The 13,541-nt window shown below is 37.2% G+C and overlaps 1 protein-coding gene across 2 annotated transcripts in view; it reads left to right on the plus strand.

The window, feature by feature from the left end:
• Nucleotides 1–13,541, plus strand: part of TBC1D22B (TBC1 domain family member 22B) — a 64,708-nt gene that overhangs the window by 4,563 nt on the left and 46,604 nt on the right. For both annotated transcript variants that reach the window (XM_023527542.1, XM_011354545.2), the window contains exon 2: nucleotides 6,892–6,948. In XM_023527542.1, the coding sequence (XP_023383310.1) occupies nucleotides 6,892–6,948 (57 nt within the window). The remainder of the gene's footprint in view (nucleotides 1–6,891; nucleotides 6,949–13,541) is intronic.

Genomic DNA, 13,541 nt, shown 5'->3' on the forward strand with positions numbered 1-13,541 from the left:
TCCTGTCAGGTCAAATTCAGCAGCAAGTCCTGTTGGTTCATCAAATATATCCTGAATCTGAACTGTTCTTACCACTTCTATCTCTACTACCACGGGTCAAACTGAGTCCTCTCTTGCCTATACTACTGCTGTAGCCTTCTAATTGGATTTCTTGCTTCTCTTCTTGCCTCTCTTACAGACTTCTCATTTGTAGTTAGAAAAAAAATCCTCACTCTGAGTCTTCCAAACCCTTCATGGTTGGAAAGATAGGCCTAGCTGTGGACTTTGATCTTTACCCCAAGAGCAGTGGAATGCCATTAGAAGGTTGATAGCGGCAGTGACATGGTCAGATTTGCATTTATAAAAATAGTCTGAAAACTAAATAAATAATTGAAAATTAAAAAATTCTGGCTGCCCTAAGGAAAATGGCCTGGACAAATGTTTTCAATAATTAAGGGTGGGGATACACACTTGGTGGTTTGGGAGGGTTAATTCTGGGTTGTACTGGACTATAGGACATTTAACATCCCTGGCCCTTGCCCACTAAATGCCAGGAAGGCCCACCAGTTATTGGGACAAAAACCCTTCCCACATATATTTACACATTTCCCAATACTTCAGCTCCTCTACCCCCACCCCCACACCCCTGACTCTTCAACCCATTCCCAACCCCCTCTGGGAATCGGAATGAGTATAGTTAGGGGCTATTGCAGGCAGTAGAGGGAGAGGCCCCGATGGCTTGGACTAGGACTAGGGCAAGGGCAAAGGCAAGTAGAGGTCAAGTTTGAGAATATACACAGGACTTGGTAAATCATTGAATTTGGGGAGTGAGGGAAAAGGAGGTGTTACCCCCAGGTTTCTGGCTTAGGTGGTCAGCTAAGATTGTGGTGTGATAGCCTCAGAGAAAAAGCCAAATTTTAAGGCAAAGTACTAAAATGCTGTATGCTCAATCTCTTTATCTGTGGAATGAAAGGTTTGGATTAAGTGAGTTCTAGGGCTCTTACCCGTTCTGAAGTTGAGTGTTGAGTTTATTTTTATTTATTTTATTATTATTTATGCCTACAGGTCTTCCTAGGCGGTCTGCCATCCAAGTACTAACCAGGCCATCCCTGCTTAGTTTCCAAGATCAGACATTGAGCTTGTTCAGGGTGGCATGGCCACAGACTATGAACCGTGGATCCACTGAGGCATAAACCCAGGACCTTCTGTGTGTAAAGCAGATGTGCTAACTGCTACACTGTGGAACCACGTTCACGTGTTGAATTTAAACTTACCTATTGCATCATGGCTATTTTTCTTTTGCTCTGTCAGTCACACCACACACGATTCATAGGTAGAGTAGTTGCAGGTAGGGTGCTGAAGGTGGGCTTTTTCTGTCTTATGCTTTTGAAAGTAGTGGCTTGCTGCCCGTGCTAAACATCTGAGTATCATGAAATTGTAGAATGTTAGAATTGACTTTAAGACCACTGAAGGTAAAGAAACAGACCTGAGAGGGGAGGCAACTTGCTGCAAATCACACTGCAGATTTCTTGACTCCTAGTCCATGCTCTTTCTACTACTGCTTCCCCCTTCCCTCAGTCTATGCTGAGATTAAGACACCGTCTGTCAAAGCACCTCATCCAGTTCAAGGATGTGAACACTTCCAGTGGATGGAAGTGGATGAGACTTGGAATAGGAGAAACAAATATGAGCCAAAGCCTGGCTCATTCCCCACATTCTTATTTCCAGTATTTCTGGGAAGGACTTCTCTCTGTTTTTAAGTAAAAGTCTTTGTTAAAGTCAAGGAACTCTTTTTAGAATTAAACAAAGTTGAGAAAAGTGTCTAATCACTTAAATCAGTTAGGAGCCTTCCCTGTCATTTGGTCATTTTTCATAATATTAATGAATCTGATAGTAGACTCTGTAATGGTCCCAGCTTGTCTGAGCAGGTACGTTACAACCTGTTCTTAGCTTAGAAATGTTTTACTGATAAAGTAAGTGACTAGAAGATACTAAATTATCACAGAAACTGCGTAGATCAATAGTTCTGAAAGATTTCCATCAAAGAAGTGTGTGAACCTGAATCAGTTGCCAACATGTTTGATTTAAATTGGATAGCTCTAGTCTAATATTTGCTTTAGCTCCTTTGTTAGCGCTAAGCAAACACCTGTTGATTTTTCCTACCAAGGTTTTTGCAATGTTCCAACTACGTAAACCAGCTATGCCAATACATTCTGTGGTATTGGTTTTATTAAAGAGAATGGTGGAGGTGGACCAGGATTTTTGCTCCTTTTTGTCACAGTTGCAGCACACCCTGTGGCATTCTTTGCTCTTCGTATGCAATGTGATTTCTGAGATGCAGCATGTTTGCCTCTAGTTTTTAGGTTTAGCTGAACAAGAGGCAGCTTAAAACAGAGGCCAGATTTTTGCAGAGTTCCAGTGTTCACTCAGTAAGTATTGTTTAAGTGCCTGCTGGTGTGTGTCGTGCTCTGCTATGTGGTGAAGGGACTATAGAAAAAGATATGCACCACCACTGCCCTTTAGAAGCTGAAAATTTACTTGGCACCATGGCTTCCCCTGGTGAGGTTGCTGTGTGTAATTGACTTTCCTGTTTTTCCACTAAGCATATGTTACTTCTGTATAATCAGAATAACTTAAAAGTGGAGCTGGGTAAGAACACATTGTTGAGTGAGAAAAGCAAGATGTAGAATGATATGCACAGTGTGCAGTCTTCTATGTAAAGTTTTAAAAACATAAAAAAGTATTTTATGTTGTTTATGGATACGTGAATACATAGAAAAGTATAAAAACAGATGGGGAGGATTTCATACCCACTTTAGGATAGTGGTTATCTCTTGGGGAGAAAGGGGAATGGGACCTGGAGACTACAATTGGGACTTTCTAATGCTTTGTTTTCTTAAAGACATGTGACAAATGTTAAAATTTGTTGAATCAGAGTGATGGGTTCATGGATGTTATAGTTTTCTCTACTTCTTTTTGAAAATGTGAATTGAATGGTTTACATATTTTTTTGGAGCTAATGTTTTTTAAATTTGTTTTGAAGATATCAGACAGCCAGCCATGAAATTAAGTAATATTTAAAGTAGCATTTATGATTTAGAGTCAAATAAGTCATAATACAGTGTGATGCCATTTATATAACATTTTAAAAACATGCAAAACAATACTATTTATTAGGGATATAGACATAGAAGATAAAAATGTAAAAACAAAAATAAGGATGAAAAATGCCGGATTCAATAAAATGGCTTTCTAGGAAGGAAGGGAGGAGTCTGCTGGGGTTTCAACTCCATGTCTTATTTCTCACGTAGACGTTGAACATAAAGAGCCTGGTATAATGATCTAAATCTAGTTTGTTTTTTAAAATAGTTTATTTTTTAAAAGCATTATAAGTCCTGACGTAAGTTTCTTAGGGAATCAGAGAAGGCATGGGAGCGCTGGCTGTAGGGGTCAGAGAAAGTATTTTGGAGGGGGATGGGGCAGTTAGAGGGGTCTGGAATTTGAAGGGAATGTTTCAGGATGGATAGGATTTTGAAAAGGGAGTAGGGAGAAGGGTCCGATTTAGTAATTAAGGTATGTTTGGAAGACGGAGTGGAGAACAGCCTGCTGTAGAGTTGACTGGATTTAGAAGGACTAGAGATAGTACAGGTGACAGGTGAGTTATAAATACCAGGAAATTGAGCACCTTAGTTGCTAGGCTCTTAGTCTGTCTGCATGTAGTCTCTGAACATCTGGTTTCTCTTCCTTTTCTAACTTCTTGCCTGTCCTTTTTGAGGTTTAATAAACCGATTAATTATATGAAGTATTCCAGGTGCAGAAACAGCACAGTTTGGTTTAGGAATATGTTAAATTCGGTTTGGGCTCTGATGTCTTTGCTGAAGAAGTCTATCATTTATTTTGGCCTTTCTGGCTGTGCTAGTACATTGGACTGATATTTTTAAAAAATAGTCCACCAGGATTTTAAATTCTCTTCCCTGGATAGTTAAGGGCCTTTGACCCTTAAGCCTATATAATTAAGATTGCTTTTTTCCCCCTGCATTGATCTTTATATTTCACTACAAAGAGGCTTATGAACTTGGAGAGTTCAAGTATACTGAGAGTATTTGCAAACATTAAAATACAGATCAATGACCCATTTGGTGTTTTTTTGTGTGTTTTAATTTTTGTTTTGTCTAAGCCTTTGTAAGCCAAACTTTCCTATTCTTTGATCCCTCTTATTTTCTCTCTCTTTTCTTTTGCCTTAGAAACTTTGTAAACCCATTAAAGTAGCATTGTTTGTATTTCTATAGTAGTATATGTAATGGTTTGTTTATAAATTAACGAATAACCTCCAGTTTAGGGAGTAGAGATTTTATAGCTAAAAAGGTAGGGGCTGTATCCGTAACTAAAGATCTGTACACAGGAACATTCCCTCTGGACTCTTAGTAGAAATCAATGTAAAAATGATTGAATGGGCTACATTTTTATTTAAAAGCAACTTTAGGATCACATCTGTATGTCGAAGAAGTACTTGGTAAACTTGTCCTATTTTCTAAATGTTGGGTGAAAATAAATTACAAAACCGAGAGGGAGAAAGAAAACCATTTCTTGGGCTCTGTGTGCTGGGTAGCATTCTATCTATCTGCTAGCATTCTAGCAGATATTTGCAAATCTATCACTACCTTGTAGTGTTATCCCCCACCAGGAATTGTGTTAAAAGAGCTTTTTACACATTGTCCCATTTAAACCTCCCAACCCTCTTAAGATTGCTTAATTTAGTTCTTCAAGAAAGGTGATACATATACATGATACTAATTCAGAAAGGTACAAAAAGATTTGCAATAAAAATTAAGTCTCTCTGCCACCGCGTCCTCCAGTCATTCAGTTCCTCTTCCAAACCACTGCTACTGGTGTCTTCTATATTCTTTCGGAGATACTCTATGAATACATAACCCTAATTATATATGAATATGTGGATATATTTTATTTTAACGTTTTTTACAAAAATGGTGCCATATTATGCATACAGTTGTGCATCTTTTTTTAATGAATGTTTTCGAGTTTGTTTCATGTCAGTAGATATAGAATTGCCTCATTCTTTTTTAACAGATGTACTATAATTTATTTAACCAGTCCCTTGTTGATAATAATTCTTTGTCCTTTAATAATTCAACCCATTTATTTTTATTAGAATGATTGGTACATTTGGTCTTAGTTCTGTTTTTAATATTATCTTTTAAAAAATCAGACTACTTGCTTCGGGAGGTGGGTATGCAGGTATATAGTCTGATAATTTGGAAAGCTTATCCTTTTATTCTGCTGATTATGTTTATAACTTTATGCCATATTTCTTCAGACAATATCTATTGACTCCCTACCACCATTAGCAGTTATAGTTCCTGTCCCCTTCCCACAGGCTTTTAGTTGACTATATTATTTTTCTTAGTTTTATATCTTGAAACTTACTTATGCCTCTATTACTTGAGCTATCAGCCTTAAATATCTTTTGAGCCTTACCAGTAAAAGATGATATCAGCATACATACTTATTCATCCAATTTTTCCCTTGTCCCATTTTCACATTTGCCAATTACATTATTTTTACATTCTCTTCTGCAACCATAAAGCTTCGGATTTAAGACTTAGTCTTAAGATTAAATTAAAGAAATGCTCTCCACCATTCCTTTTGCTATAGTTTCTACATTTATCTCATTGTTAATTGAAGTTTTTCCTCTAGTAATCCTTCGGTAAGGAGTCAAGAAAACCATATTCCATGAGTTCTTACATGTTGAAACATGTTTTTCTGTTGTCTTTGTACTGGAACAGTAGTTTGGCTTGATATATGATTATTCTTGTGTGCCCGTCACAGAAAAATACACAAACAATTATGTGACATGATAACTTGATGCTATATCACAAAGTGAACACCCCAGAAGTGTGCACCGCACAGGCCCCTTGTGTCTCTTTTCTATCACACCTCCCTCCTTCCCTGTGACAACCACATCCTTTTATTTTAATCACTCTTTGCTTTCTTTATTATGCTGCCACTATGGATGCATCCCTAAACAATAGAAATCTTTTCTTTTGCCAGTTTTTGAAGTGTAGAATCATACAGTATTTACTCTTTTATCCTTTGCTTGCTTTTAGCTCAACAACATTTGTAAGATTTCTTTTACATCGTTACTTGCTGCCCTACTTTGTAACTTAAATTGCTGTGTAGTATTTTATTATATGAGCATATTCCAGTTTATTTCTCTGTTGGGTTATTTCTAGTTTGAGGCTAAAGGAACCATAATGTTGTGAATAGTTTTACATATGTCTCCTGTTACACGTATGTATATATTTCTCTTAAGATATAGATTTGGAAGTGAAAATACTGAGTCTTAGGGTGTGTACATTTTGTTCTTCCTAGATGTGGCCAAACTGTTTTTTGAAGTAGATTGTATTACTTTATACCCTCACCAGCAGTGTGTGAGAGTTCCATGGGTCACCTTTCCTTGATATGTAGTGTTGCTTCATTGTCTTTTAGCCCAAGTGATCCTTTGGGGTAGGTGATATTCTCATTTTACAGATGTGAGACTAGGTTCAAAGTGGTCAAGTATTTAGTGCAAGTTTTAGAGATAGTGGATGCCAGAACTGGCATTTGAATTCTGCTCTCTCCAATTCTAAAGCCCCTTATCTTTCCATGCTTCCTTTATAGATAGGACTTTCTGACATTAGGTGTATAAGGCACTGAAACCTCATCAGGAAAGATGAACATTCTCAAAGACCTTTTTTTTTTAAGGGTAGGTTGCTGTCTTTTGGGGATGGATTATATATAGTTGTTCTTGGAGGTGATCTGTTTCTCAAAGTCTTTTCCAATTTTGTGATGAGGATGGTACTCACCCAACATATTTAGTCTTCTGACAACTTCTTTCTTTTTTCTTGCTTTTAGCATCCAGCCTGTGTATGGAGCTCAGCATCCTCCTCTGGACCCTCGGCTCACCAAAAAGTAAGTCAAGATGTTTTTCCTTTCATGCGAGTACTTCTTCCATCACCCCCGAACCGTCCCCTACTTTGCTGAAATGACACTTTCCACTTTGACCTTTTCTAGCTTCTCTCCTTTTTTTTTGGGCCAGAAGATGAGCAATTTTCATACCTTTAAACAGTTCAAAGTGGGAAATTAACGCACTTTAAATTATATCACTCAGCCACCGTAAACTTAAGTAGGGAAATGGGTCATCTTCTCAGATTTTCTAAGAACTTTGGCCTCTGTCTTTGGGCATGCTTGATCTTAGAGACATTTCTATGAAAGCTATAGTTTGTAGAAAAAACTGAATGATTTGAGAGGTGCAGGAGACCTAGGTTCTCATCCTCTGGGCTCTGTGTACTAATACCACTCTTCCTTCACAGTCAAGGAGGAAGTAAAGATAATGTATATTAAAGTATTTTGAATACCTAGAAAAATCCTATATCAAATATGTATTACCAATATTTTAATATATTTTTAAATAAGCTTAATGCAGTGAACTTTCTATAGTTCTACCAACTCGTTCTTTTGCCATTTGGTCTGTATGTAGAAGGTATGGCCTTCATAATTACTTTGGAAGCATGACTACTGTTCTTTTTTGTAAGATGCACAATTTTTATGTCAGGAACCATTAGACTCTAAGGTCTTTGAGGGCAGAGACTTTGTTTTGTTCACCACTATACCTTCAGTACCTGGAATAACATGTAGCACATAGTAGGCACTGGGTATACGTTTATGGAATGTTTCAAAGGAATGAAATCATTGAATTTACTTAGATAATGGGCTTTTCTTTAGTGTTTCTTAGTTTATACCTGTATTAGTTCTTCTTAAGAGGAGCATGTTTTCTGTGATGTTCGTGTAATATTTCCATTAAGTAGAATGAAATCTAATATCTGGTCTGTTGGCCAGTGTAGCAGGCACTGTTGATTACTGACCCAACATTTTCCCCTCCCCCTGCTTCTTCCTTGCTCAAGAACCTAGTTTGATTTAGCTATTGATCATGTGACAGTGTACTTAGAGCTGGTACTTGGATTAGTGTAAGCCTTTTATAATAATTCCTTGGTAATCTTGGCAACTGCTCTGTAGTGGGTGCATTCCATGGATTCTGGCCAATGAGACATAAAAGAAAGTCTCCTGAGGGAGGATTCTTGGAGAGGTTCTTTTTTGATCAGAGAGAGATCATTTTGTGAAGAAAGCCTCATTTTGCCTCTACTCATGTTTTCTGCTTTTGAATGTGGTAGTGTGAAGATGAGGTGCTTAAAGCTGTAGGAGCTAACTTGTAACCTGAGGGGAAGATCAAGAGAATTGCAGAGATATCAATCAGCTCAGTGCCCTGACATCAAGGTCTTTACAATTTAAGCATCACAGTTGAGTATTCTGTTTCTTGTAGCCAGTTTTGTTCACAAGCAGGATTTGTTGATTTGTAATGGATCCATTCCCACATATTTTATCATGGCCTTTGATAAACACATGGCTCACATATAAACCTGTTTAACCACCAAACATAAGGCAGTGGGTGTACTTTCCCATTTTATACCTCAGTCAGAATCACTCTACCTTGTCTGTACCTGTCATTGACTGAGTTTTCCCTGATTCTATATTTAGGACAGGTCTTGAGGATAATCATCATATCCTCAACTGCCAAGACAAACTTTATATACTCTTGTTTTCCCTCCTGTTAATGATATAAAACTGTGAATGTTTTCACTGATCATTCAGCAGAGTGGCATTCATACTTTCAATAGAGGTAATCATTTAGCTCTGCAATTTGGAAGGAATAGAATTGTCACTGAATAGATCGTGTCCCCTTTTCATGCATGTGGTGGTTTGGTATTAATAGTCTCCAACATGGGACAACATATAGATTTGCACTGGACCATTTTACATTTCCAGATTATTACTATAAAACATTTATTACCCTTATTTTAGTACCTTGTTGGAACATTTTTATTACTTTCTCTGCTACATGATTATCATTCCACTTCAGACTGCCATTAATTACTGTATGTATGGTTAATCCCCAACATAGCAGAAGCCTTTTCATTGGGTCTTCAATCATTTAAACTGCATGAGCACACTAAGTCGTTCCTTGTCTGTGTATATTGACTTCAATTTGCCATATTATTACCATTAGTGATAATATTGCCTGTAATAATTTTTATAGCTTAGAGAATACTAGTCTTACTGCTGAGCAGCCCCATTGGCTACTTGATGGTATGCCAAGCTTCTAAATTTTTTGTTTTCTGAATTGATATCTTAGTTCCAGGTTATAAAGCTAGTTCACATGAAGCCACACTAGTTATTGAGACGACTGGATTTATTTGAATGTTACTAAATTCTCCACTTGCTTCACATCCATTACTAGTGTCAAACATTTGACATACCAGTGTCAAACATTTTTCTGTAATGAATTTGTTTCATATTTCAATTAAGTGAACAGCCATATCAGTAAAACAGTATAGTGTTAATCAAACTACAGAGTAATTGATCTTTTGCTTCCTAACCAGTAAAACCAGTAGCCACTCTTTTTCAAAATATCAGTTGTTAACATTTAAGAAGTTATTATTCGGGGGTGGCTCCATAGTGTAGTGGTTAACATGTCTGCTTTACACGCAGAAGGTCCTGGGTTTGCACCCCAGGTGGAGCCACGGACCATAAGCCGGGGGCGTGTGGGAGGAGATCTCCCTCCTTCAGAGATCCAAATCTTAAGGAGAAATGTCAACATCCATAGGTCAGGGGTCAAAGTGGGTGGGAGGAATTAAAGAGGGGAGAAAAAAAAAATGTTATTCATCAAACAACTAAGTTAAATGTGCCTTTTGTTATGTTCTTAGAAGGTTTTAGTTACACCTGCACTTCTTGAATCCCTTTTTGTTTACCACTTACTAGGTCCATGATCTTGGGCAAATAACCTCTCTGAGCCTTAGTTTCCTCATGCATACAATAAAAATAATAAGATACCTCACAGAGTTGTTCTGAGTGTTAAATGAGTTATCTGTGAAAGTGCTTTTTAAACTTTAATTACAGTTGTAAGGAGGTGTGGTGAAGGTGTCTATCAGAGGCCAGCTTGGTTGTGATTTTGATATAGTTCTGTTTAAATAATCTTGGTTAAACTTCAAGCTACACTGTGGCATTATTGTACTTTAGGTATAACTTAGTTGGGACCATGTTAAGATGCGGCAGCCTATAAACCAGAGATACGCCAAGCTAGAAGTACCTGCATTGATTTTTTTACTGTGACTGCTGGGGTTAAAATGGAAGAGAGACATTTCTCCTCCAAGGACCACATCCCTAGATGCAGCTTCTTCCTATTCTGGCTACCAACATATTGGCTACACTGCATTCTGTGTAGACAGGAAGTTATTTCTATAAGAGAATTAGGGCTGTCAACTGTGCACCCTTGGGGAGATTGTATGCTCAGTTTGCATGGCAACTCTTCCTCCCAGGCTGCAGATCCTACTAGACCTCAAACCTCTCTTTAACCAGTTTTTCTGGTAGAGTGTTAGAAAGTGCATGCAGGCCCTACAGTCAGGTAGACCTGGATTTGAGCCCAGACTTCACTGCCTGCCCATGACCTCAGTCAGCCTAAGTTTCCTCACCTATAAATGGAAATAATAATTATAGTACCTTATAGACTTATGAATGAACATTAGTAAGAAAATGGATATATGTAAATATTAGCACAGAGTCTGGCACCTAGTAAATAGCCTATAAATGTTAACTATTATGCATGTATGAATTTATATTATCTCCTGTGGAGAGAACAAAATTAATAAACATGGAAAATCTTCAAAGCCTTAAATCTTTCCATCTTTGTCTCTGGTCTATAGATTTTGCTTTCTCTCAGTGGTAACCCAGGTACCTTTCACCCTTGCTTTCCTCTTTCATCCTTCTTCTGTCCTCAGACTCCCATCCCTGTCCTCAGGACAGAGCTGACTTTTCTAACTGGTTGGTTGAGTTTGGAGATTTGTGGGGTAGGTATCCCTAAAATAATTTCTAGCAGCCTCAAAATGGTCTGTTTTGACTCTCTCATGACTTTCTGTCACAGGGATTGGCAGCCTTTCCTCCCTTCTTTCCTTCTCATTGTGTTGGAATATGTCTTTCCGATTTCTATTTGCAAAAGTCTTCATCACTTGAATAATTCTTAATCTAGTTTACTTATATTGAATCTGCATCTGCTTAAAAAATACAATGAAATACTTTAGTTGCATAAAAAGGTGTAAAGAAATATATAGCAAACACTCACGTACCCAACACTCAGCTGATTTACCTCATTTATATAGGAAGTTCACATAGCCCATCTCTTGGTGTAGTGTTTTAATTCAACACAGAGTGCATATGCTTCACCCAGTGTTAGACTATCAGCACCCAGTCGGTTTTTCGACCTGGGTTAAAATTCAGCTTCTTGATTTGATGGTCTATTTAAAGAATTCTTAAATTATCAAGAGGATATTTAGGAAACATCAATCAAAAAAAAAAACAAAAAAACAAAAAAACCAGTAGTTAACCTCGCCATACAAAGTACTCCATATCACTTTGTTGGACTCATTATGTGCCGTCTTGAGGTGCACATAATCTCCAAAGAGGAAAACAGTAATAACCACATACTCCTATTGTAATATTTTATTGATGACTGATCTTTCTTACTCATCTGCCTATTTGTTCTTGGCAGTGGACCCTCTGCGGTATGTACTGCAGGTTGTGGATCCTGGATTTCCTTTTATAGAGAAGAAGCAACCATATTGATGAGTTCAGAACATGCAGCCTCAGTAGGTCTACAGAGTATTTTGCCTTCTGGCACTGTGTTGCTTCAGTTTTATTTGATTTGGGCTCTTGTTCATTTACAATTTTTCATTCAGTAGGTTTATAAGTACTCTTACTTTGGGGATTGATGAAAGCCAGCAAAACAACATTTTCCACTGACTAATAAAAATAATATGCTCATTGTAGAAAATATGAATAATTCAGAGAAGTATAAAAATGGAATTAAATATCACCCATAATTCCACAGCCCAGGGATAAGTACTGTTAACATTTTGATGTATTTTCTTCCTGGTCTTTTCTATGTATATACTTTTTAAAAAAATACAGCAGTCATTAAAAATACATAATTTTGGTTCCAATTTTTACTTTATTGAGATCATTTTCTAGTATTATTAAATAGCCTTGAGGATGTGATTTTCACTAGCAGTATAACATTCCATCTGGTGGCTGAACCATAATTTCTTTCATCATTTCCAATTTCTACATGTTTATGTTATTTGCAGTTTTTAATCAAAATAATTAACATTATTATAAACTGTTTTAGATTATTTTTGTTTGACTTTCTGACTATGGTCTTACGGTTGGAGATTATGAACCATTTTAAGGCTCATGATGTTTGTTGCCAGATTGTTTTCCAGAAGGTTGTACAAACTACTCCACTTGCAGTGTTAGAGAGCTGGTCTCACTACACCTTGGTTAACTAAAGAGAATACAGGTTTAAATCTTTCCTAATTTAGTGGGTGGAAATTGATATCTTGTTTCCATCACATTTGAGCTGTTACATCTTGTGATCTTGTGTTCTCTCTTGTATTGGTGTGACATATTTTCCTTTACTCTGTGTGAGACTAGTGTTTGAAAATAATGCCACAAGTGATACCTTACTCCATTTTTGATGTTAGTAATAGAGACATTCCAATGAACTGTATGAATTATCAGTCTGTATTTATCAGTGTTAATAACAGCTGTCTTTCATAATAGGTATTGGACTCATCCAGGGATCACCTACCTCTACCCAAAAGAAGAGACATTTCTTTGAAATGGGGAGACTGTTCTGGCAGAGCCTTGTTTTCTAGAGTTGCCCTGCCTTGCTAGGGGAACAATGAGGCATTTTAATGATGTTTTTGCCCATTGCATTTTTAGTCCCCAGGTGTAAACTTACGCAAGGCTATATCCTCTGCTTCCCTATTTGGGATATGAGAGATGCTAGATAAGACTGAGTTAGAAATGTTCCAACCACATAGTCCTCTGGAATCAGAATAAGTTCCCCCAAAGAGGGGGACATAACGAGGAAAAGTTCAGGAAAGTAGGGATGGTCTGCATGACTCTTGGGACTAGACTCTCTTTCCTCAATGAGGAAAATCTAGCGTTCCTCAAATCTTCACGATTCTTTGCCACGTTCTATATCACTAAATGCATTAAAAAAAAAAAAATTTACTCAATTAGATTGATTTTAAAAAATGAACCATATCACTTCTCTAAGTGGAAAAGCAATACCATTTGCCCCAAATAGAAAGTAACCTTAAAAATAAACACAGTGAAAAACAACCTTATTAAATTCTAAGCCGAGTCCTGTTGCTTGCAAATATGTTGGCCCTAAGGCTGCTCTCACTTTGTTAAAAAATAGTCTTAAAGACAGAGTAGCACCAAACTGAGACCATGTCCTCAAAGCTAGCAGAAGGACTTTTAACAATAAAAAGGACCACTTGTTCATTTTGGAACTCAATGTTTAACGTCACAAATAGACTACCTAAAGTTACCTATTGTTCTACCAGTAGTTTACATCCTATTTACTCTAAGGAATAGTTTAGGTTATG

Source organism: Pteropus vampyrus, unplaced genomic scaffold (genome assembly GCF_000151845.1).
Source record: "Pteropus vampyrus isolate Shadow unplaced genomic scaffold, Pvam_2.0 Scaffold18, whole genome shotgun sequence".
NCBI lineage: Eukaryota > Metazoa > Chordata > Mammalia > Chiroptera > Pteropodidae > Pteropus > Pteropus vampyrus.